General features: G+C 43.6%; 1 protein-coding gene across 1 annotated transcript in view; it reads right to left on the bottom strand.

Annotated features, from left to right (window-relative positions):
• Positions 1 to 318: 318 nt before the first annotated feature.
• ace2 (angiotensin I converting enzyme 2) overlaps positions 319 to 26,939 on the bottom strand; it is a 60,258-nt gene continuing 33,637 nt past the window's right edge. The window contains exons 9-18 of the mRNA XM_078408718.1: positions 25,335 to 25,561; positions 23,431 to 23,575; positions 22,030 to 22,128; positions 20,780 to 20,902; positions 12,503 to 12,681; positions 11,340 to 11,398; positions 7,471 to 7,571; positions 3,707 to 3,823; positions 2,370 to 2,564; positions 319 to 472 (exon numbers count right to left, since the gene is read on the bottom strand). Coding sequence (XP_078264844.1) covers positions 319 to 472; positions 2,370 to 2,564; positions 3,707 to 3,823; positions 7,471 to 7,571; positions 11,340 to 11,398; positions 12,503 to 12,681; positions 20,780 to 20,902; positions 22,030 to 22,128; positions 23,431 to 23,575; positions 25,335 to 25,561 — 1,399 coding nt within the window. The remainder of the gene's footprint in view (positions 473 to 2,369; positions 2,565 to 3,706; positions 3,824 to 7,470; positions 7,572 to 11,339; positions 11,399 to 12,502; positions 12,682 to 20,779; positions 20,903 to 22,029; positions 22,129 to 23,430; positions 23,576 to 25,334; positions 25,562 to 26,939) is intronic.

The raw sequence follows: 26,939 nt of genomic DNA, 5'->3' as shown, positions 1-26,939 counted from the left end.
GCTTGTAAACAATCTCTCGGAGTTGGCTGGCTTCATAGAGGTAGGAGTCATGGATTTGAGAAGTCCTGAAAGAATGTTCTTGATGAAGGACCCGAATACTTACACAAATGCTCAAAAGTGGCCAAACATTTATCGTTGTTTATACCTAGATTTTTCAAGGGCATGTCTAAGGGATAAACAGCGGATGCAATATCTAAACTGATAACTGTGCATTAATTCTGTTGCTAGAAATAGCAGGTCAACTTGTAATAATCAAATCTGTTTAAGCTAATTTGTATGGGTAGAAATATTTTCCAAGTCTTGGGGATGAGACTAAACTCAGAGCGAGTGGTTCATTGACATCTCGGGCTCATCAGGGTCGAAAGCTTCATTTGTTTCCCCTTTTACCATCTCAATGTCCTGAGAACACTTTTCATGTTTGCTTTCATCAGATTCACTGTTATCTGCTTCTGTGTCTTGTACTTTTGCCTTCCTGTAACCGGGAAATGAAGAATAAGAATGGACAAATAGAAGTAATACACAGAACCCAACATCTAATAGATTGGATCCATAATCCAGTATTCAAGAAATACAGCTTCATGGCCTCCTCCTGAATAATCAATAATCAGATGATTGCTTCTCTAATGTGTATGGCCAGGCTGCATATTTTCACCAGCCAGGCTAGCGATACCAGTTTGCTCAAGAGTGTTAATGGCATCAATCCCCATTCCTGGCTGGAAAGGTCATTGTCTTAATTGCTCTCCCTTGGTTTCTACTGTTCTTTGTACCTCTTGCCATCCTCTATGGTCCTCATAGTCATCATCATCCCTCATGCTCTGCTATTTTTCATCGCCACTTACATTCCATGCGTCTTTGCCTTTCCCCATGGGCTAAACAGTGCTCCCAGACTGACTGCTTCCCATCATCCTTACCATTCTAAAGATAGACACAAAAAACTGGAGTAACTCAGCGGGTCAGACAGTATCTCTGGAGAAAAGGAACAGGTGACATTTCGGATGGCATGGTGGCACAGCAGGTGAAATGCTGCCGCACAGTGCTTACAGTGCCAGAGACCCGGGTTCGATACCTTCTATGGGTGCTTGTCTGTACGGAGTTTGTTTGTTCTCCCCGTGACCACGTGGGTTTTCACCGAAAACTTGTTTCCTCCTGCACTCCAAAGACGTAGAGGTTTGTAGGTTAAATGGCTTGGTATAAATGTAAATTGCCCCAATGTGTGTAGGATAGTGTTAATGCGCGGAGATCACTGGTCAGTGTGGACTTGATGTGCCGAAGGGCCTGTTTCCGCGCTGTATCTCTAAACTAAACTAAACAGTTATTGGGAGAATAGCCTAACTCTACACAGACAGTGTCAACGTGATTCCACCATCAGTCACATCTTCCCACACCCACACCTTTCCGCTTTCTGCAGAGATTGCCCCTTCTTTGATTGACTCATTCCTTCCCACCCAAACCACCCCCTACTCAGTTACTTTCCCTGGCAAGCACAGGAGATATAACACCTGTCCCTATAACTTCCTCATAACATACATTCAGGGAGGTGGTCCAAGTGAATTTGAGTGCAGGATGGAAATTGGTAGTTAGTGAAATCCATGAGTTCTGCATGGCTCTCTGTGGATCCCATGCGTGTGCAGTTCTTTGTGTCTCCACACAGACTGTACACAGATGTCAGGACTGAACCCAGGTTTCTGGAAGTTTGAGACAGTAACTCTACCAGCTGTGACACTGTATTCTCTCTGACTCTGTCTCTGTATTTTTGTTTCCAGTAGATGTGTTAGCCCTTCTTGTTCCCATATTCCTTACTTCCCTAAAATCCTTGTCATCCCCCAGGTTCCTTTTGGATTCCCATCAGTCCTTATTCTTCTTTATTATACACCCTCCCCTCCATAGACCAAACTGTTAGCTATGCTCTCTAATTTCAGGAATCTTTACAATTTTCCAGTATTAGTGTTGCAACATATTCCTTTCTGATATGCCTTGCTCATTATTTAGCCACACTCATTAGTCTTATTTTTCTGCAGTGCAATTTCATCTTTTTCCACTGACCCTGTGGTTTGTACTTTTATAGTATCTATTGTTTTGGCATTAGAAAGAAACAATATATGTTTTTAATGTAATTACAGAAGAATACTCATTTTCTTTACTATATATCAGATTCTAAAATATTTTCCCCTTTATTGGTATTTACTTATTTCAGGACTATTTTTCGCTATGCACAGGAATTAGCATCTTTTAATCTGATTCATTTTCAACGGCGTTTGCCATCACTAAAACAGTCATCATTGTCTCAAATGCTTATTATTTTAATTATTGATAGTATTCCTCATCGTTTGGAGTTCTTCCTCAAGGATACCTATTTCCATGGTACTCACTGTTTTCTAGCTCTGTATCCACTAACGATCAAGATAACAAGTCCAATGCAAACTAGGCTGATGATAACTCCAAACACAATCAACCAGATAGTCACAGGGGCCTCAGTCTGTGGAGGGTAAGTGGGTGGAATACCAACAAACTCTAGTGTGTCATCACTTAATAAGAAAGCTTTGTTGAATCGATTTCTGTTTATCCTGTGATGGAAAAGTAATTTGTAGAGTCATTCTCGGTCATTTTAGGCAACATATAATACATTTCTAACTTAAAATATGGATAATGATTAGCAAGAGGAAGGTTTCTTCAGTGTGACGATCTGGCACAGAAAAGGCATCAACTGACATCCATTTGACAACTTTGCTCATAATGACAGTATGGAGGAACTCAGCAGGTTAGGCAGCATCTGTGGAGGGAAATGGACAGATGACGTTTTGGGTCAGCACCCCTCTTCAGTGATGGAGTACGGGGGAGATAGCTGGTAGAAAGAGGTAAGGGAAAGGGTTGGGGAAGAGCTGCCAAGTGCATCAGATAAGGAGGGGTTGGATGGCAGATGAGTTAGGTGGGTGGCAGAAAGATGGAGATAGTAATCAAGATTGGAGGTGATAAGAAGACAAAAGTGTCTGATGGGGAGGAAGGTGGGGAGCGACATGTAGAACCAGAGGAAAGGATGGGTGAGGGAGTGAAGAGAAAGAATGGGGTGGAGGGGGGGGAGAGTGGAAGCTGAGCGGATGGAAGAGATGGAGGAGGGAGGAGGAACTAGAGGTAGTGGAAAGAAAGGTATGAGATGTGAGGAAGCGAGGTAGAAAAAAAGGAGAGGTGGGGGGGTTTACCTGAAATTGGAGGGTTCAACATTTAGGTAGTTTAATATCAGTCTGAAAATGAGCCCGCACAATCTTCTCATGCAAAAGTTTAAAATCCTCACAGCAAATTCCTCGATCACTAGTTTATTTGAAATAAGCAAAATGAAAGTGATGGTATGGGCATCAAATATTTGAACTAGCACATCCCCTTTACAGTGCGAAGGTTGCACAAGATGCCGGTTGAACATAATTCTGATCTCTCTCCCATTTTCTGCCTCTTTGGCCTGTGTGTTGCCTGATAAATGAGAAAGCCAGCAGGCCACGGCACGGCTGTGGTCAGAGAGTGGGGACAGGGTGCTGGCTGTTGCAGGTCATCGGTGGATTTTTTGCTTAGTTGGAACTTTGCAAGTAAGGAGGAGGACGTGCTGTCACCCTCCCACACTGCTACCACTGCCTGTAGAACTGGCCAGTCATTTTGCAGAGCGTGCCGTAAATAACTAAATATCTGTTTTAGAGTTACTGTTTACTGCAGAATGTACCTGATAGCTTTCTCCACCTCAGCCTTTGGAATAATTTCTGTGATGTTCACTGGGTTCACAACAAGGAAATAAAATGAGATCCTTTTTGTTTCATCGAATATGTAAACATTTTCTGCCCTGTGTTAAAATAAAGGAAAGGTAAATTAATCAGAAGAAGCTCCAATCCAGATAGGTTCAAATCAGCAGTATTTCTCTACATAATCTTAATAATGCCCATTTACTTACACTGGGTGGCGCCAGCAATGGCTGCCTCGCCAGCAGTCTGTCTGTCCCTTTCCACTTCGTTGATTTTATAGCATGTGTTAAATGTATGTTTTTAGTGTTCTTTAGCTTGTTTTTATGTGGGGGGTGGAGAAGGGGGTTGGGAGAAACTTTTTCTAATCTCTTACCTTGATGGAAATGCAATTTTCTTTTTCCATATCGTATCTCCATCCGCACTGCGGCCCAACTTCGAGGAGTTGGCGGCCTTTGCTGGAGACCGACTTCGAAAGCTCCACCGCAGGAGCCTGCAGGACTTTAACATCACGGAGCCCGCGATCCCTTTGCCAGGGATCGACCTCAGCTCTACCGCGGGTGCCTGCGGCCTTTCACATCACAGAGCTCGCGGTGTCTGGTCACCCCGACACGGGAGCTTCGATCGCCCCGACGCGGGAGCTTCGATGGCCCCGAGAGCTTCGATCGCCCCGACACGGGAGCTTCAATCGCCCCGACGCGGGAGCTTCGATCGCCCCGACACAGGAGCTTAGATGGATGGTTCGACTGCCCCCATGAAGGGAAGAAGATTGGACTTTATTGTCTTCCATCACATTGAGGAATGTGGGGAATCCACTGTGGTGGATGTTTATGTTAACCTTTATGTAGTTGTGTGTCTTGTTGCTTTTTTTAGTTTGGCTGTATGGTAATTTGCATAACACTGTACCTTAATTGGTACATGTGACAATAAAAGACCTTTGAAACCTTTGAATTATGTACAAACTGTAGTAACATTGTGGGATTATCCAACGATCTGCTCCAATCAAAAACAGGATTCAAATTGGGGTATTGCTCATTTTGTAATCCACCCAGCCTGGAGTCTGAAAGTGTATGTTCATGCCCCTTTGTGGAGGCTTGAACACAAATCCTAGCCTGAAGCTTCATTGTTGCACCCTTAGATGAGAGGTGGAAGTGTTGCAAATTCCTCAAACACCTGGGACTTCATGAAGAGGCTACGGCAATGACAACCTCAAAGACTGGCACCAGGCATACTACAGAGGAGTCTCCAAGTCCTGGAAATCTGTGAGCTTGTGTGTGGGACTGAGGGCACGGACTTACTGTGTTATGCCAACTTACCAGAACGGGACCATACATGAGCACTGCTGACCTACCCACTGAATCATGTGACAATAATAAACTAATTCTGCCTTGACATCTTGCATTAGAACTGCTCCAAACCTCCTCAACAGAAGTATCTATCTATAAGCTGATAATTGGTGTTCTGCAGTGCTACGATAGGCATGCCACCTCTTGTCTGGCAATTTGTTTCATGGCATTGTGTCTGTTGCTATTCATCATCTTCCTTTGGTCATCACAGGTTTGTTGTATGTTCCGTCATATGATTTCTGAACGGATTTACGGTGGCTTCATCTCAGCAAACTCTCTTCCTTTTACACTTTTGGCTGTGCTTCGCCATGGGACTTCTTTCTCCTTTATGCTGCATTTCCCAGCATTAAGCCCAACCTTCCTGGCCCTTTCTGCTCTCTCAAGGAAATGCTGGTCCTGAACTTTGCCATCATCCAACTTCTCTCCATAACACCTTGTCCTCTGCCACTTCTGGTGTGATTGCTTCCAGAGTTGGTTGGATACTGGTGGCATCTGATTCAAGTATTTTCAGTCCACATCAATCCCTAGCCATTTGTGTGCCTCTCTCCTCACAATGGAGTTTACCCAGTGCATGATTGCAATGACTTTGCACACGCCCCATTTTGCTCCATCTCCTGGACTTTCCATTCAACCTTTCTTGTCAACTTCACAAGGCATCCAAGCTCTTCATCAAAACATTCTGGGCACATTTGGATTAGATCTGTTTTGCTTCTTATTGGTTGCTTTCAACACTCAGGGTTGTTTCTTCCATCTGGTGGGCCACTGGGATGAGCCACAGTTCACATGGCCTCTCCACCCTGCGATGGACCCTTCTGTTTCTGGGCATGGAGCTGGATGGTGGAACCCACCACATACACTGAACAGCACAGCGCTCACAAACTCCCACCACCATGCACAGAACGGCTATTTAGATTTTGCTCCTTTCACTCTTCCTTTGTAATTTCATCTCATATTTTCATTTGTTCTCCCATGGCATTTACAGTTTGATTCACGTGCAGTTTTGCTTTCTGTGTGACCTTATGTTGTTATCCACAGTCTTTGCAGTCTATCCATAGTTTTTTCACTTTTTTATTTCTTTTGTGTAACTGTGTTAACCCTGCATCCTTTCTCAGGGCTGGTCAGCATCTTCATCCATCTACCATCCATACATCAACAGCCAGAGTCATTGCAAATCTTTCTCCCCAATCTAAGCTTTCTATGTGTTTAGGTAAATGACTCCTTCTTGAGTTGGACCATTGACCTCTCATCCATTTGCCTGAATTTACAGCCTGCTGTTCTGAGTCCTGAAAGGGGATTGATTGCCAGTTGGTTCCACCGAATTCATTGATCCACTGATTTGATTTCAGCCCATTGGAGCTGTGAGGCACCAGCACTAACTCCAGCACTAACCATTTAATTTGTGTTAAATGGCGCTCTTGTGCCTGTAACTATGTAGCTCCATATTCATCCTTGTAGCAGCTTCAAATTCCTGGGCTTTAGCATCCTGGATGACCAGTCCCATGCTCAGATGTAATCAGAAATGTTAAGTGATTTAGCACGAGTCCACAAATTCCACAGATGAACCGTGGAAAGTATCTTGACTGGTTACATCGTGGTATGGCAACTCCAATGCGCAGGAATGCAAGAGGTTGCAGGGAGTAGTAGATTCAGCCTGGTCCATTTGGGGTATCGCCCTCCCCACCATCGAAAGCACCTACATGAGATGCTTTCTGAACAAGGTGACATCTGTCATCAAGGATTCCCACTATCGGAGCCATCCCCTCTTCATGTTGCTACCATCAGCAGGAGGTAAAGAAGTCTGAAGTCCCACGCCACCAGGTTCAGGAACAGTTACTTTCCTACAATCGAGTTTTTGAACTGATCTGCACAACCCTAATCTTACCTCAGCAAGAGAATGCTATAGACCACCTTTTACACAACCATAACTTGTTTTTTAATTGTGTATTTTTGCACTGATACCTCCTTGCATTTTGCAGTCTTTTTCTTTTCACTATCTTCTATGTTTTTGTGTGTTGTCTGTGTCTGTGTGCCTGTGATGCTGCTACAAGCAGATTTTCATTGTACCTGTAGTGTAAGAAAATAACTGCAGATGCTGGTCCAAATCGAAGGTATTTATTCACAAAATGCTGGAGTAACTCAGCAGGTCAGGCAGCATCTCAGGAGAGAAGGAATGGGTGATGTTTCGGGTCGAGACCCTTCTTCAGACTGATGTCCCTGTACCTCACCATACTGGTGCATATGACATTAATCTTGACTTGACTAGTAGAACAGTTGGACTTATGCTGCATTGTTTATCCCAGCACCATTAGCATTGATATGGATTATCTGGTTTAAAATGTACACCCTAGTGAATTCTACAGTTTAATTAAGGGCAATATAAAGAGACAGGTCGCAAAGTAACTTACACAAAGTTGACTTGCTGATCTTTAAATTCTTCCCAGTATTTTCTCATTGAAAATGCCACTGTTGATTGGAAAAAATAATTTTCACTTGCATCCCATGTGTACTGAAATCAAATTACAATGCATTGTTAGCATTCTCCCCTCACCCTTTCAATGATATAAGCAAAAAATTACTGTTGGAACTAAACATATCAATCACAGCATAATATTTATAAACAACTAATAAATTACTTTTACTGAAAAGCGATTTTAAACTGCTTTAGCATGAGTCTGAATACTCTAACAAACCTCTACAGATGAGCAATAGAAAGTATCTTGACAGGTTGCATTGTGGTACAGCAACTCCAATGCGCAGGAATGGGAGTTTTGGCTGTTCTGGTCGTCCCAATGCAGGACAAATATGGAGGCTTCAGACAGTTACTAGATTTACTAGGATGTTGCCTGGATTGGATGGTATCAGCCATAAGGAGGGGTTGGACAAATTTGGATTGCTTTCCCTGGATCATCAGAAGCTGAGGGGTGAACTGATAGGATTATAACATTATGAGAGGCACAGATAAGGTAGATGGTTAGGGTGGAAATGACAAATATTAGCACAGATAAGCTAGATGGTTATGGTGGAAATGACAAATATTAGCACAGATAAGGTAGATGGTTAGGGTGGAAATGACAAATACTAAAGGTTAGAAGTTTAAGATGAGAAATGGAAAGTTTAAAGGAGATGTACGTGGTAGTTTTTTTTACACAGTGAGTGGTGGACACCTGGAACTTGCTGCCAGGGATGGTGGTGGAGGCAGATACAATACCAACGTTTAAGAGGCTTTTAGACAGGCACATGAATATGCCAGGAATGGAGGGACACAGATCATGTGCAGGCAGAAGGGATTCATTTAATTTGACATGATGTCCATCACAGACATGGTGGTGTGTGCTGTGAAATAGGCAGAATGTTTGCCTTTCAATCAGGAAGTCAATTTTGAGTCCTTCTCCAGACTCTGGAGTGAACAGTCCAGATACTCTCAGAACAGGACCAAAGATGTTCCAAATAGTCAGTACTGCCACCTGGTGGGCGAGACATTAAAGCGAGGCACAAAATGCTGAAGTAACTCAGTGGGTCAGGCAGCATCTCTGGGAAAAAGGAATAGATGACGTTTCAGGTCGAGACCCTTCTTCAGACCGAGAGTCAGGGGAAAGGGAAACGAGAGATATAGAAGGTACACAGGACAAATGAATGAAAGATATGCAAAAATTAATAATGATCAAGGAAAGGTGGAGCCCACAATTCCCCTGACTCTCAGTCTGAAGAAGGGTCTCAACCCACACAAGAGTTATAGAAGAGTGACCCTTGACAAAATGCATGGAGGTATTGCCATAGCATGAAAGAAAATGTCCAGTGAGAGATGCATGTCAGATATGTTCAAAGATGCAGAACGTTCAAAGATAGAACCTGGCGTTTCCAAAATTATTTCCCGTATTTCAGTAAGCGTGACGATCATAAACCAATAAGATCAGTAGGATCTGATAGAGGATCATTGACCTGTAACGCTGGCTTTGTTCCTCTCTCCACAGATGCTGCCTGACCCGCTGAGAATTCCTAGCATTCTCTCCTTTTATTCATTGTAGCATGGGTATTGAAATACTGTAGGTTTGCAAAGTGTTGGTTTCTCATTTTCATCTGCAAATTATTGTTTATTACTTTCGTAAGCTGAATTGCTGGCACGGTATCTCCCCACACATCCAAACCTTACTATTCACTGTTCCCTCATTAAATCATTTCAATTAACCAGCCTGCAGCTTACGTTTTCACACGGAACCGAACCCTGGAGAGCCAAGAGCATCATTAATATTTGGAACACGGTCTGCAGACGCATGGTACAATTTTTAGAGAAGACAGAGGATTGGGACTCTTTTAAAGAGCAACAAAAGTTAACTAAAAAGGCAATACGGGGAGAAAAGATGAGGTACGAGGGTAAACTAGCCAATAATATAAAGGAGGATAGCAAAAGTTTTTTTAGGTACGTGAAGAGGAAAAAAATAGTCAAGGCAAATGTGGGTCCCTTGAAGACAGAAACGGGGGAATTTATTATGGGGAACAAAGAAATGGCAGACGAGTTAAACCGTTACTTTGGATCTGTCTTCACTGAGGAAGATACACACAATCTCCCAAATGTTCTAGGGGCCGGAGAACCTAGGGTGATGGAGGAACTGAAGGAAATCCACATTAGGCAGGAAATGGTTTTGGGTAGACTGATGGGACCGAAGGCTGATAAATCCCCAGGGCCTGATGGTCTGCATCCCAGGGTACTTAAGGAGGTGGCTCTAGAAATAGTGGAAGCATTGGAGATCATTTTTCAATGTTCTATAGATTCAGGATCAGTTCCTGTGGATTGGAGGATAGCAAATGTTATCCCACTTTTTAAGAAAGGAGGGAGAGAGAAAACGGGTAATTATAGACCAGTTAGTCTGACATCAGTGGTGGGGAAGATGCTGGAGTCAATTATAAAAGACGAAATTGTTGAGCATTTGGATAGCAGTAACGGGATCATTCCGAGTCAGCATGGATTTACGAAGGGGAAATCATGCTTGACAAATCTACTGGAATTTTTTGAGGATGTAACTAGGAAAATTGACAGGGGAGAGTCAGTGGATGTGGTGTACCTCGACTTTCAGAAAGCCTTCGACAAGGTCCCACATAGGAGATTAGTGGGCAAAATTAGGGCACATGGTATTGGGGGTAGGGTACTGACATGGATAGAAAATTGGTTGACAGACAGAAAGCAAAGAGTGGGGATAAATGGGGCCCTTTCGGAATGGCAGGCAGTGACCAGTGGGGTACCGCAAGGTTCGGTGCTGGGACCCCAGCTATTTACAATATACATTAATGACTTAGACGAAGGGATTAAAAGTACCATTAGCAAATTTGCAGATGATACTAAGCTGGGGGGTAGTGTGAATTGTGAGGAAGATGCAATAAGGCTGCAGGGTGACTTGGACAGGTTGTGTGAGTGGGCGGATACATGGCAGATGCAGTTTAATGTAGATAAGTGTGAGGTTATTCACTTTGGAAGTAAGAATAGAAAGGCAGATTATTATCTGAATGGTGTCAAGTTAGGAGGAGGGGGAGTTCAACGAGATCTGGGTGTCCTAGTGCATCAGTCAATGAAAGGAAGCATGCAGGTACAGCAGGCAGTGAAGAAAGCCAATGGAATGTTGGCCTTCGTAACAAGAGGAGTTGAGTATAGGAGCAAAGAGGTCCTTCTACAGTTGTACCGGGCCCTGGTGAGACCGCACCTGGTACTGTGTGCAGCTCTGGTCTCCAAATTTGAGGAAGGATATTCTTGCGATGGAGGGCGTGCAGCGTAGGTTCACTAGGTTAATTCCCGGAATGGCGGGACTGTCGTATGTTGAAAGGCTGGAGCGATTGGGCTTGTATGCACTGGAATTTAGAAGGATGAGAGGGGATCTTATTGAAACATATAAGATAATTAGGGGATTGGACACATTAGAGGCAGGAAACATGTTCCCAATGTTGGGGGAGTCCAGAACAAGGGGCCACAGTTTAAGAATAAGGGGTAGGCCATTTAGAACGGAGATGAGGAAGAACTTTTTCAGTCAGAGAGTGGTGAAGGTGTGGAATTCTCTGCCTCAGAAGGCAGTGGAGGCCAGTTCGTTGGATGCTTTCAAGAGAGAGCTGGATAGAGCTCTTAAGGATAGCGGAGTGAGGGGGTATGGGGAGAAGGCAGGAACGGGGTACTGATTGAGAGTGATCAGCCATGATCGCATTGAATGGCGGTGCTGGCTCGAAGGGCTGAATGGCCTACTCCTGCACCTATTGTCTATTGTCTATTGTCTATTCAAAAAATCAATCTTACGGCATTTTCTCCAAGGGCTGCAATCAGACTGATCCGCACTTTAATGGAATCTTTTATATCTGAAAAAGGAGGGCAGAAAATGTCTGACAATTTAATGGGGAAAAGAACTGAAAATTTAAAGTCTGCAACCCATATTTTGTTATATGCATTTGCTGTATTTAAATTTAGAGAGAGCTAAGTTCTCCTTCTAAAGTTGTCACCACTTCATTAACCAGGTTTCATATATCATATATCATATATATACAGCCGGAAACAGGCCTTTTCGGCCCTCCAAGTCCGTGCCGCCCAGCGATCCCCGTACATTAACACTATCCTACACCCACTAGGGACAATTTTTACATTTACCCAGCCAATTAACCTACATACCTGTACGTCTTTGGAGTGTGGGAGGAAACCGAAGATCTCGGAGAAAACCCACGCAGGTCACGGGGAGAACGTACAAACTCCTTACAGTGCAGCACCCGTAGTCAGGATCGAACCTGAGTCTCCGGCGCTGTTCGGTTGCTGTAAAGCAGCAACTCTACCGCTGCGCTACCGTGCCGCCCACATTCATATCACATTCATAGAATTTTCCACTAATTGTGACGTCCCATTGTCCCCTCACATTCCCTTTGATCCTGTCACTACAAAATGCCCTCCCAATTTTTTACCTCTCCCAATCCTGCAACATCGAACTTGCCCCACTAAACCTGTTGTCACGATGCTGCTGTTATTGGCATAGACGAGTAGAGTCATGGAATCATACAACATAGAAACAGGCCACCATTTCCATGAAGAACATTGTACTTAATGTTGACTCTCTAACCCCCCACCCCTCTAATATCTGCTTGGCCATGAGCTCCCCCATCCCATCAACCATCATTTGTTTCCCAGAATGATCCTTTTTTCCTCTGGAGCCCTTCCTTCCCTTGCCTCCAGATTCACAAAGCCCCAATCTCCAACCATAGCCCTTCTTCTACACTCTTCCTAACACTCAACACTGATCTGATCTATATATTGAGCAATTTCTAATAAGTTCTTGGGGTCCTGCACTCGTACCCCCAACCCCGCTCCCCAACACCCACTGCTTGCACAAGCTCTGTCAAGTCAGAAAAGAGAACTGTAAAGATAACAACCACACACAATACTGTGTTGAGACTTGTATTAATAACCACTTCACTTACATGGGCTCCATTTGGTGTCCCAACCAACCTCTCTTCCATTCTTCATATTATCTTCCTTCAGCCAGGTATATAAGGGTTTGAAATATTCCAGCAGAGGGGTAGAGTTCATTCTGGTCTCTCCAGTTATTTCCAAAAGAGCTTTTGTCCATGGTTTTGACTTACCTAGTTTGAGCATGTTACTGCAATGCACAATAATAGCAATCAGGTCTTTAATTGAGTGAATTTTATCATTTTATATCATTTCAAGTAACTAAATTTAGCCAATAACAGTTGAGTAAAGGAGAGAGGTCGGAGATTTTAAACAAGAGACAAAGACCTGAAGCTAAGAGGTTCTGGGAAAGAATTCCAAAGCTTTGGATCTGGCCGTGTGAAGATGCTGCCACTCACTGTGGGATAAAGGAGCTGTGGGATATCTAACAGATTTGCTGAAAGAAGATATAGCATTGTGCAACCCAGAAGATGCCACTGGGAAACCATGACAATTTGAAAATTAAGGAAAATAAATTAATGGGATTTGAGACAAAGGAGAGCTAAGCTTATCGAATGGTTTAAGACTTTGGGGAATTGGACAGGATGGATGCTGCGAAGATGCTTCTCAAGTGTGGGGAGTCTGGAACTGTCTCGGCATAGGGAATCATCCATATGACCAGGAGGAGGAGGAATTATTCCTGACAGCTGGCTGAGAATAATTTGAATCCTCATCCAGACGCATGGGGAAAGCTGAGTTATTCAACACAATCAGGGCTGAGGTGGGATGTTTTCTGGTCGACAAGAGTTGTGACGACCTGTCAGAAAGTTGCCGAGGCCATTGAATGGGATGGTATGCCCTCCTCCTCCTCTCTAATGTTCTTAAATATGAGCAATGTTGATCAGGTAGCAGTGGAGTGACTGGGATCCCTGTTCCCACTGATGCCATGGCCGAGGGAGAATCCCACACACCACCAACATGTTGGACAAGATAGAAATGGGTGGACAGCCTAAGTGAAGGGTGGTAGGAGGAAGGCCAGCCAGGAGAGCTTTGGAGGGGATGGAGGTAGGTGTGGATAATTACTTCAGCAGCAGGGAACCTGGGATGGGAATGCACACAGATGATGGGAGAGTGAAGGTGACAGTCTCAGTAGGAATCAGGGGACGAAGTTCAGCTTTGGCTCATGTGAGACATCAAGGTTGCAAATTGAATGCGTTGTGGAATGGTTACAGCACAGAAAGCCATTTGACCCATTGAGTCCATATGAGCAATTTTGCTGGTTCCACTCCATCTTCTCCCAGTCTCTCCATCTCATCTCAATCTCTGCCCGTAGATTCTACCCTTTCAGGCACCTACCCAGCACCCTTCTGAACGCTGCCATTGAACCTGCTGCTGCCCCATTTGTCCATTCCAGACCTCACCACTGCCTTCCTCGTCTCACTTTTGGTTCTTGACCCCTCCAGCAATGGGATTACCTACTCTCTCCCTATCCAATCAATCTATTTCCTTCATACTTCTACAAAACCTCTAAAGAGAACAGCCCCAAGTCCTTTGGATTTTTTGAATAATTAAATTCCCTCATCCCAGAAATCATTTTCGTCATTCTCGTCTGTACCCTCCACAAAGCCTTCACACCGTTCTTAAAGTATCGTGCCCCAAATTGGATCCATTATATAAAGATTCACCATGACATCCTTGTTCTTGTACTTTCTGTCTTTGCAAATAAATCCTCAGATCTGTATGGTTTCTTGACCACATTTTCTATTTGTCCTGATGCTTTAAATCAGCCCAAAGTTTGTTAGGCTTTCAACAAACCCCAACCCTATAGATCTAGGGGTTAGAGTTAGCGGTATAAGTCTAACTCTCTACTCTCTACTCTCTACTGGACCTCTCTACTCTTGTACCCCTTTTAAATTGCCCCCTCTGGATTATATTTCTTCTTTTCATTCTTCCTACCCAAATGCAATCACTTCATACCTCTCAGCATTAAAATTGTTTTGTGATATAGATATATAATTGATTTGGGACAAAAAAGATGGGTGATCTGATTAGTAAGTTTGCAGATGACACATAAATGGTTCTTTCTAACTATCTTTTAAAAACTTAACCTGCAAGGATCTACTACAAATCTACTTTTGCCAGGCCCCCTCTTGTGCTAACAAAATCAGCCTTCCTCTAATCTCTAATTTAGGACCAAAACCTGAAGTCCGACATCCTTTTCCAAAGAGCGTCTTTCACCGAGTTGATGACCTTCCAGCAGCACTCGATGTCAGTCTCTGAATGCGTCTCTGGGAACAGTCCATAGATCACAGAGTCCTCTGTGACGGAGCTGCTCAGAATAAATCGTGACAGGGACCCCTGCAAACCTCTTCAGACTCTCTTAGCAAATCCACACTCTGTGAAGGGGTGGGCAACCATCTCCTCTCCATAGCAGCCGTCCCGAGGGCAGCGTGCGCTGGTAGTGAGGTTCCGGCGGTGCAGGAAGGATCTGACTGGGAGGGTTCCCCTCACCAGCAGCCAAGCCAGGTCTTGGTGCTTGTTGGTAAGTTCTGGTGATGAGGCATTTTGCCAGACAAGCTGGGCAGTCTGCTCTGGGAAACAAGCCACATGATCCATGGAGTCATTCCCCTGCAGTGCTCTGCAGGACGTTCCGTGCTGACCACTGTCCGATTGACTTGTGGTCAAAGGTGTTGTATTTGGTTCTGTGGGACTGGGTGGGCCCGGACCTGCTGGAAGTGTACAACGACATAATTCTAGCTGGCAGCATGTCAGACCAAATAAAGGAAGGACAGCATCATCCTAATCTACAAACAGAAGGGGGAGATGAATGATATAAGGAATTGGAGACCCATCACATTGTTGAATATAGATTACAAGATCCTGTCTAAGGCCATCGCCAACCGGGTCAAGTCTGCTCTGGCACCAAACCTGTGCTGTACCTGTCAGGAAAATCTCAGACAGCCTGGTGCTGCTGAGAGATACCATTGCCTACATGCAGGACAGACGGGTGGATGCCTGCCTGGTCAGCTTGGACCAGGAAAAGGCCTTCGACAGGATATCGCACACGTACATGAGGGACGTGCTCTCCAAAATGGGCTTTGGTAAGGAAATCAGGAAGTGGATCCAACTGCTCTACACCGACATCTGTAGTGCAGTCCAAATCAATGGGTGGGAATCAGACAGCTTCCCCGTCAGGTCTGGAGTCAGGCAGGGTTGCCCTCTCTCCCCTGTCTTGTTTATCTGTTGTATTGAGCCTTTTGCCGAGGCCATCAGGAAGGATGCAAGCATAAGAGGAGTGACATTGCCAGGCAGTGGGGGCACTCAGGTCAAGGCCTCCCTGTACATGGACGATGTCACCGTCTTCTGCTCGGATCCAAGGTCGGTCCGCAGACTGATTAGCATCTGCAACCAGTTTGAGTCGACCACAAGAGCCAGGGTAAACCGCAGGAAGAGCGAGGCTATGCTCCTTGGCAACTGGCCCGACCGATCTTCCATCCCCTTCACCATCAAGCCTGACTTCTTGAAGGTGCTGGGGATCTGGTTCGGCGGGGCTGAGGCGTGTGACAAGAATTGGCTGGAGTGGATAGCCAAGGTGGGGGAAGAAGCTGGAGCTGTGGAAGCAGCGCTCCCTCTCCTTCACAGGGAAAAATCTGGTGATCAGGTGTGAGGTGCTCTCGGGGCTGCTGTACTTGGCGCAAGTGTGGCCCGTCCCTCCCTCCTACGCCACAGGGATCACCCGGGCCGTCTTCCGCTTCATCTGGAGGTTGACGATGGACCGGGTGCGACGGGCCACAATGCACAAGTCAGCAGACAACGGGGGTAAAAGCGTGCCCAACGTCGCCCTCATCCTGATGGCCACCTTCGTGTGTGGCTACATCAGGCGGAGCGTAGAGCCAAGGCACGTGGGCACCAAGTGTCACTACCTGCTGAGGTTCTACCTGTCCCCGGTGTTGCGAAGGATGGGCCTGGCGCAGATGCCACGCAATGTGCCAGTCAGCTGGACATTGCCGCACCATCTGTCGCTCGTGGAAAGGTCCTTCTTCATCAACCTGTATATCTCTGACACCACCTTCAGGGAACTATGTGCTCCTAGATCCCTCTGTTTTACCACACTACCCAGGGCACTACCATGCACTGTTCAGGTCGTGTCGTGGTTTGACCTCCCAAAATGCACCACCTCACACTTTTCTGAATTGAAATGGATTTGCCATTCCTTTGCGCTTAACCAGCTGGTCAAGATCCCACTGTGATTCTTGGTAATCTTCTTCACTGTCTATGACAGCATCTGGTTTAATCCTGTCCATTCAGCCACATTGTTGTGATTGCAATAATATTTTTTCAAGTGCTGATCCACACTCTAGATTCATCAGACTTACCAGTGAGGTTCCTTGCATTAAAGTGCAGTTGATCCTCCCAGGTGTCCCATGCCCTCCAATCTTCCTTTGACTGCCAAAATCCCCCCTGCCACACAGCTGCTGAGTTTCCCATTTCCCAAACCAAATTAGTTTAAACCTTTCTCTGAGCAAACCACCTTGCGCAAATATTGGTCCCTTTCCAGTTTAATTGTAACCTGCCATTCTGGTACAAGTCCCAGCTACCCTAGTAATGACCCCAATGATCCAAGTACCTAAACTCCTAAAACCTGCAACTGCTTTTCAACCAGACAAACGACAATCCTATTCTACCATTGCTAGCCCATGGTCAGGAAGTAGTCCCAAGATTAACCTTCTGTCACCACCCTGTGTTACTCTGCAGGAATTCCTCCTTCTTTCTATTTATGTGGCAAGAACCTCATGTACTACCACCCCTGGCTGTTTTCCTTCCCTTTTCAGAATGTTCTGTACCAAGACATGACCAGGGGAGCAACAGACGCCTGCTGAGGTCTTGTTGACAAAACGTCACAAATTGTTGCATTAATAACAAGGTGGCTCCACTTTGGTAGTCTATCCACAACACCATTTGAAAATGTATACACCAGCAGGAAAGCTCTTTTAGAGCACCAATAAACTCAAAATCCTCTCCCCTCAACTCCCAAAGCAATTTTGTTGTGCTAATAGTTGTACAATAACGTTGCCATATCGGATGATTCATGGTCTTGCAGCAGGCAAACAGGATGAAGATTTTACAGTCGAAAGGGAAGGTTGTGTGGTTTTAGGATTTTAAAATAAGGTGGGTTCAGGGAAGAGGAAACAACTGTCATGTAGTTACAGACAGAACTGCTCCACATCGTAAGGAGTTGGCAGAGTAAGTCCTGTCCACAATTTTCTAGATTTAAGAGTGAATAATATTTACAGTTAAAGACAGCTTGCAAGTAGGCTGCAGACTGCACAGTGTCAGAGAGAGTTGTTTTGTGAACAAATGCATGTTACAATGATAGGATTGTAGGTTAAAGGCCTGCAAGGTACAAATACAGGGTCTGTACATACTAGTTAGTATACAATGGTTTGTAATATTTTAACTCCAATCTTCAGCAATTGTGTGTAGCTTTTGAATTACATTATTCATAATTTGCTATTTACATTATTTTATTTGTAGGATTTGTGCAATTCTAACACATGTTCGAAAATAGTTCTGGGTCGTGCGGCTCTACGGACCTCAGCTAACTTTACATCATCTGCTTGGGTTCAGGTCAAACTCAGAGCACTAGGTGCACAGTGATGCAGCTAACAGAGTTGCAGCCTCAGAGCTCCAGTGATTTGGGTTCAATCCTCACCTCTATCTGGACTTGGTAGGTTCTCCTGTTGACTGCATGGATTTCCTTGGATGCTCTTGTTTCCTCCCCACATCCCAAAGGTGTGCAGGTCAGCAGGTTAACTGGTGTGGTGTGTGGGTGAGTGGTAGAATCTGGGGGTGTTGTTGAGAATGCGGGGAGAATAAAATGGGATTAGTGTAGGATGAGCATGATGGGAGGCAGGACTAAATGTCTGAAGAAGGGTCTCGACCCGAAACGTCACCCATTCCTTCTCTCCCGAGATGCTGCCTGACCTGCTGAGTTACTCCAGCATTTTGTGAATAAATCGATTTGTACCAGCATCTGCAGTTATTTTCTTATATTATAGGACTAAATGTCATCTGTGCTGCATGTCGCTAGGACTCACTCCAGAACCAGAGATCTCTATAATTTTGTGATGCTGTAATCAGCCAGCTTGTGGACCCTAGAAGTCCTCCCAACCCTCAGATCACTGGGAGCGCGGTATATAAATGATGTAAATATAGATAGGTTAGTTAGTAAGTTCGCAGATGACACCAAGATTGCTGGAGTTGCAGACAGTGACAAAGACTGTCAAAGTATCCAATGCGATATTGATCAGCTACAAATGGGTGGAGAAATGGCAGATCCACGCAAGGGTGAGGTTTTGCACATTGGGAGGTTGAATGTAAAAGGAAGTTAATGTAATGTAATAAATGAAGGGGAAATTAAATTACAGTTAATGGCATGACCCTTAACAACATTGATGTTTAGCGGGATCTTGGATTTCAAGCCCGTAATTCCATGAAGGTTCCCGGCAACACAAGTTAATAGAGTGGTAAAATAAGGCATATGGTATGCTCACCTTCATTAGTCAGGGCATTGAGCATAAGAGTCAGAAAGTAATGATGTAGCTCTATAAAACTTTAGTTAGGCAGCATTTGGAACATTGCACGCAGTTCTGCTTTCTCCATTCCAAGACAGATGTGGAATGGCATGGCAGAACATGTTTACCAGATCGAAGGGCCAAATGGCCTCCTCCTGCACCTATTGTCTATTGTCTATTGCTGCCTGGATTAGGTGGTATTAGCTGCAAAGAGACGTTGAACAAATGCAATGTTTTCTCCAGAACACCAGAGGTTGAGGGGACACCTGACAGAAGTATAAAGAATGAGTCTAAATCTTTTTTCCCAGCGTGGAAATATCAAAGACTTAAGGGCATAGATTTAAGGAAAGAGGAGCAAAGTTTAAAGGAGATGTATGGGGCAAGGTTTTTACACAGAGATTGTGGGTGGCTGGAACATGTTGCCAGGGGAAGTATCATGGAAGATAGATACGATTGTGGCATTTAAGAGGCTTTGAGATAGACACATGAATATGCAGGGAATGGAGGGGTATGGATCAAGTGCAGATAGATGAGATTAGTTCATCTTGAAATTATATTCGGCATAGATATTGTGGGCAGAATGGCCTTTTCCTGTGCTGTTCTGTTTGGGAAAAAAAGGCTTTGTGGATACTTGACTAGCTAGCTGCCAGTGGCAGTGTACACCTTTGGTTTATCACAAGGGTGTTAATTTTACAGGACTTGTTTTGGTGTTTTTATTGCTGCCTGAAAGTAGTGTTCTGCTCTCCAGCACACATGTGGAGTTTAGGACCCAGGGCTTCGTGTAGTCTATCCTGAGCAACTTACTAAACCTCACATGTGTGAGCTGAGAAGCCCTGTGCAAGTACTTTAGTGCTCTTATGTTCTTAACATGAGAGTAATTGGCATAGCATCATGTTAACAAACTCTAGACAACTTTCTGGCTTAATCTAGGGCAGCAGAGTGGTGCAGCCAGTAGAGCTGCTTCCTCACCGCTCCACAGACCCAGCTTCAATCCTAATCTCTGGGGCTGTCTCTGTGGTGTTTGTATGTTCTCCATGAGACCAGGTGGGTTTCCTCTGAGTGCTCTGGTTTCCTCCCACATCCCAAAGACGAACAGGTCAATAGGTTAATTGGCTGCTGTAAATCGTTCCCAAATGTGGAGGCGAAGGGTAGAATCTGGGGGGAAGATCATGGAGAGAGCAAAATGGGAGTAGTGTAAATGGGTGATTGATGTATGGTGGCTGACGGGCCTGTTGATGTGCCTAATCTATCTCTGAGAAAATTTATGACATTTGGCTCTCAATTAAATATTACAACCTGATGACCATCAAGCATCAGAAAACAGCTGGAAATGAGGTGGACTATTCAAAAAGCGAATTTCTTTTCATACCCACATTTGTAACTGTTTTTGTCTAGATGTTGGCTGCAAACACTCAGCTCTAGACTAACACACCAGTGGCATGTGCCCCTCACCGTGACCCTATTGCAGTGCACCCAGAGGACTGCGCGGGAGCATGGATTGGGCAAGGAGGATTGCGATGAAGCGCATGTCTGGAGTTGTTAATTGCTGGAAGCAATTAATTTCCATAATCGACAACTAAATCATAGCGTATAAAGTCATGTCAGAATTTCTGAACATTCTTGCTTTTATGTCTATTTGCTCTATGAACCTACATTGCTATGTTACATGAAGTTTTCTGTCTACTGAAGTATCCACGTATATCTGATCAGGACCCCCAGTGATTGACAACTTACCTGAGCATTGTGCCTGCTTTTTTGGAATTGGTGATATCACATTTATGCAGCTCATCGGTTTGGTTAGCAATTTTGCACAGTGCTTTGTGGAACTGGAACTGGTAGATGGTCCTGGTGAAGTACCTAAGGAGAAGAGTGGGGGGTCTTTTACTTAATGGAATAAGTAAGTGGTTTAGTACCAAGGTCGCATCATTCTGCATAAACTTGCAACTAATGGATTTGCATATTAATGAACAAAGCACTGGAATAAATCTTGAGTTCATTTGCTCATCAGCAATATCTGACAGTGATGGCTTGTCATTTATGTTCATATTCCAGAACTATTCCTCAGGAATCTGGTTGGAACAATACTTGCACATTGGGAGAGAAGAGGCTGGGACACTAGGAACTGAGAGCATTGTCCACCTCTTCTCCCTTCGGGCTAGGAGCACATTTGGATCCTGTCATTATAATATGGCCATAGCCAAAGACAACATTTTATAGGTCAGGTTAAGTCAAGTCATGTTTATAGTATCTGCACTAATATGGTGAGATATAGGTACAATACAGAAGCACATGGGGCCAAATAACACCCAAAATATTAATGATATATAAATTATACACAAATTCTACACGTGAAAAGAAAAGGACTGCAAAAAACAAGACATTGTACAAGTACACAATTATAAACAAGTATACAATTAGAAACAAGTATATGGTAGTGCAAAAGGTGGTGCGGTGTTCTGTCACCGAGGAAGGATTAGGGTTGAGACCGCAGTCAAGGGAAAGTTAAAGCTAGACAGAAGTGTGTCCCTAACTATTGTTCAAATGCAACATTTAAGAATTAAATCTTAACTTCTACAGATGGGAAATTCTAATTATTTCAAGCAATGCATTTGTCAAACGTTTACTATTGTGAAATACAAACATCATCAGTCTGGGAATCTTTCACTCCAGCACCAAATATCTTGAAAAAAGTTCATATTAGCAAATGATGAGAAAAGAAATGGGCATAAGTGAATGTAAACCTGCAGTGGTGTTGCCCGTGGGATGGTGCTATGGTGCTGCTAAGGGTTGGCATCATGCAAACAAGATCTTTCAGGAATGCTTTAAATGGCTCTGCAATAAAGAATGAGAACACTGATGAAGCATTGAACAAAATCCTGGAGGAACTCATCAGGCCAGGCAGGATCTGTGAAGGGAATGGACAGACACTGATGAAGGCTTAGTTTGTACCCAGTGCTTGGGAGAAGAGAAACGGGCACACATACCTTATGAAGGAGTAGTCATTGGCGATATGGAACAAGGCAGCTGGATCACAGTAGGTTTCATCATGGGGGAGAGGCTCAACAACACCAACAATCTCTCGTCTAAAGAAAGGTGAAATAATTAACGTCTTTAGAGGAATAAGAAACAGGATCACTTCCAGAATGACACAATAAAATAAACCATTCCACCCATCATACACATGCTGTCTCTACAAAAGAGCATTCCAATTATACAATAATCTGCAAGGAAAATCAGTGGCCGAGTAAATAAGATTGCTTTGTGAGCTCATGTGGACTTGATAGGCCAAGTGGTAAAATCAACAGGTCCTTCTTTCTATAAAGATGAAGGGTTTTACCCAGAAAGGTACTAAAAAGTACCAAATTTTTGTCAAAATGGCATCAGAAAAATAGAAGAAAACAAATATTAAATATTAAATAAGGTATTTGTAATTTAGTTTATTTTAAAGGGATAAAAAAATTAAATACAGCTTTGGCAAATATTTCAAGGGTTTCTACAAAGGAGAAAGTAAAACAAATAATCAAAAGGTGATGAATATTGAGCGAAACTGATGGAAGTTCCTTGATCTGAAACAATTCTTATTCTCTTTCTAAGTGGTGGGTGAATCCCTCATTATTCCTCATGTGTTCTATGCTTATTTCTGCTCAGTAATTGAACTCATATCATATCATATCATATATATACAGCCGGAAACAGGCCTTTTCGGCCCTCCAAGTCCGTGCCGCCCAGCGATCCCCGTACATTAACACTATCCTACACCCACTAGGGACAATTTTTTAAAATTTTTTTTTACATTTACCCAGCCAATTAACCTACATACCTGTATGTCTTTGGAGTGTGGGAGGAAACCGAAGATCTCGGAGAAAACCCACGCAGGTCACGGGGAGAACGTACAAACTCCTTACAGTGCAGCACCCGTAGTCAGGATCGAACCCGAGTCTCCGGCGCTGCATTCGCTGTAAAGCAGCAACTCTACCGCTGCGCTACCGTGCCGCCCCTAAACTCTTGTTTGAAATGTTGGTTTAGAGGAGGGAGAGGTGGTTCAGGAGGGAAGCTTCTTTCTATTGAAAGCTTTAATACCAAACTGGTGTGAAGAGAGGAGCGAATGAATAACAGATTACATACAACATTACAAGCTCCAGAGAGGCAGCAGGCCAGGCTTGGACAAAAGGTAACAAAGTGGGGGTCAGTACTGGAGAGATGACAATACAGTGGGTTAAAGACAGGACTGGATCTAGTCACCTGAGGAGGTTCCAGAATTTTATGTGGCCAATTGCTTCTACCTTCAGAACGTGGTCATGGGAGAGATGTATGTATCTTCACCATATTCCCATTAGGAGAAATTCAAAAATCAGATTTAAGCGTTGAATGCCATTAGAACTCACTTCATTTCCCAAAACCTTTTCATCCACTGATCTTTGGGTATTTCTCCCTTGAACAGTTTCCACCTCCACTGTTCCATCATGAAAGTGAAAGGCAACGTGCCAACAATGGTCAGGGCTTGCTTCAGGAGAAAATTGATGTCAATTTCTAGAGAGAAAGACACCACAACTGTCATAACTCACTGACAGGTCTTACTTTACACATTAATCCCAACCCATGTCCTAATTCACATCATAGAAACATTGATCATCTGCTAGTCTTCAATTGAAAATAGTGTTAGACTAGCTCTTAGCAAATATAGAAATCCTATGCATCTTCCAATGTCTCCCATGAGTGTATTAGGAAGTAAATGCATCTTGCAAGATGTTTTACAGAGGTCAAATTCTTCTGGATTTTAGCTTACATTCTTGTTTTGTTTTCTCTCTCTCACTTGTAAAATGAATGGATTAAACAGTGCGGTATAGTACCTGGATCAGCTCTCAGGTACAGAGTTCAAATCCTAACATGCCACCTGGGGAATATAGATTGTTTTAATTCAATGATCTGATCACTGCATATAATCAATTGTACATGGAAATAAATCTGGCCTCACAACCATATGATTGACTCTTAACTGTCGTAAAGCAAGCAAGGCACTGAATTCAATGATAAGTAGGAATGGGAAATAAAGGTTTCACTAAATGCCAATGAGGACATCGCCTCCATATGAGCTGGGAAATAAATCATGCTATGATTCCACAGATTCTGGAACCTTGTATTTAAAGCTAAAGGTTGATCATAAGGAAGTTAGTTAACCTTGTAGAATCTTATCACTAAACCTGACAGGCACAAACATCACTTCCCTGTGGAGATGACTTTGTGGCCAAGGGGCTGAAGCCACATTGCAAGGCCACGTATAATGGCCACGTCTGGGGCAGAAACTGGAAATGTGGTTTCTTGACCTCCCTCGGGGAAATTGAAAACATTTGTATTGACCAGCACTGATTTGGGTCATTCAGGAATTTACTCTGAGCTCCTTCTTTTCTGTCTGATCGTGTCCACGTTTGTCCACTAACAGTATTCCGTATTACATTAAGTGGATAGATTGTCCTTCTGGATTGCTGTTCATAGGAAAGGAAAATAGTTAAATGACTCCACACAAACCAAAGGAAGTCTCAGTTAAGGCCTACTTTTGACTGCTTGTATATAACAAGTGACATTGACTCAATTGTTTGATTTGCATCTCTCACCATTTTTATTCCCATTGACCGGAATGAGAAGAGGTGGCTGAATTTATACCAAGCAATTTAAATTATGAATTAATATCAAAGTGGGCACCTTGGGTGAATTGCTAGGGAGACCTTAAAGTGGCCACCTTCGGTGAAATGTCGGCTAGTTACACTGACTAGCCATTTCTTTGCCGGGAATGTCAAGAATCCTTGTCTTTATATTCAATCTAGTTTAAGGGTTGGTCATTCAGGTCAGAGATTAAGAGAGGCTGTTTCAGCCTCTGAGTGGTGAAACGTTCAAATTCTCCACCCAAGAGGGCTGTGGAGGTTCAAGTCCTTGGTATTTTCATGACCCACTGACTTGAGTTTAATTGATTTTGGGATATTAGAGGATATGGATTGGTGCGGGAAAGTGACACTGAGGTCACAGACATAAACAATGTTGAAACCCTTGAAAATGGATGAAAAACTTGTCAACTTCTTACTCAAGTAAGAATTGAGTAAAGAGATGCGAATCAAACAATCGGATGATTGTTGTTAAGTAAGACATTTCTTTGTCAGCTTTGCAAGCTAATGTAGCTGATCTCCCTCGAGACATAATAAACTGGATCATTAATGGATGATTTCATTTTGACTATAAATTACTATGACAAGAACTCAACATCTGAATATAACTTTGTAAAGAGTTGTGTACCAACCATTATTTTCAATAAAAGTGTCCGGAAGAAGACCTATAGCCTTCAGGTGCTTAGGGGTGGCTGCTGAGAGTGACATGATCTCCCCAACACCCTCGTGAAAACCTTCATTGGCTCCATCTCGGAATAAGTATGGTTGGTTTGCATACTCCATGTCATATTGAATATGTCCCATTTCATGGTGGACAGTGAGGAAGTCTTCCATGTTCACTTTAGTACACATTTTAATCCTGCATTAAAAAAAATTATATTTATTATTTTAGGTTAACATTTGTCTCCCTATTTCTTTCCATAGTGGGAGAATCCTTTGTGAGAGCTCCAGCTTTTATGCACCACAGTCACTTATCATATCATATCATATATATACAGCCGGAAACAGGCCTTTTCGGCCCACCAAGTCCGTGCCGCCCAACGATCCCCGTACATTAACACTATCCTACACCCACTAGGGACAATTTTTACATTTACCCAGCCAATTAACCTACATACCTGTACGTCTTTGGAGTGTGGGAGGAAACCGAAGATCTCGGAGAAAACCCACGCAGGTCACGGGGAGAACGTACAAACTCCTTACAGTGCAGCACCCGTAGTCAGGATCGAACCTGAGTCTCCGGCGCTGCATTCGCTGTAAAGCAGCAACTCTACCGCTGCGCTATCGTGCCGCCCCATACGTACCGTGCCGTTCTCCAACAAGTAGTTAAAAAATGCATTTTTGGCACAATAAATTTACAATGGTAACTTAGAAACATAAAATATTGTGGACGCTGGAAATCTGTGATAAAAGCAGAAAATGCCGGAAATACTCAGCAGTCATGTGGCATATGTGGAGAGAGAAAAAATTGGGTTTAAATGACAATTTAATTACCTTAAATAGAAAATAGAAAACATAGAAAATAGGTGCAGGAGTAGGCCATTCGGCCCTTCGAGCCAATATGATCATGGCTGATCATCCAAAATCAACTCCATTCATGCTTTTTCCCCATATACCGTGATTCTTTTAGCCCAAAGAGCTAAATCTAACTCTTGAAAACATCAAGTGAATTGGCCTCCACTGCCTTCTGTGGCAGAGAATTCCACAGATTCACAACTCTTTGGTTAAAACATTTTTCCTCAACTCAGTTCTAAATGGCCTATCCCTGATTCTTAAACTGTGACCTCTGGTTCTGGACTCCCCCTACATCGGGAACATTTTTCCTGCATCTAGCATGTATAATCCCTTAAGAATTTTATATGTTTCGATTATATCACCTCGCATCCTTTTAAATTCCAGTAAATTCAAGCCCAGTTGACCCATTCCTTCATCATATGTCAGTCCCGCCATCCTGGGTATTAACTTAGTGAACCTACGCTGCACTCCCTCAATAGCAAGAATATCCTTCCTCAAATTAGGAGACCAAAACTGCACACAATATTCCAGGTGTGGTCCCACCAGGGCCCTGTACAACTGCAGTAGGACGTCCTTGCTCCTATGCTCAAATCCTCTTGCTATGAAGGCCAATATGCCATTTGCTTTCTTCACTGCCTGCTGTACCTGCTTGCTTACTTTTAGTGAGTGATGTACAAGGCCATCCAGGTCTCATTGCACCTCCCCTTTTCCTAATCTGACAC

Source organism: Rhinoraja longicauda, chromosome 12, assembly GCF_053455715.1.
Source record: "Rhinoraja longicauda isolate Sanriku21f chromosome 12, sRhiLon1.1, whole genome shotgun sequence".
Taxonomy (NCBI): domain Eukaryota; kingdom Metazoa; phylum Chordata; class Chondrichthyes; order Rajiformes; family Arhynchobatidae; genus Rhinoraja; species Rhinoraja longicauda.
The sequence above is the reverse complement of the archived record's forward strand: the minus strand, read 5'-3'. Positions and strand labels throughout refer to the sequence as shown.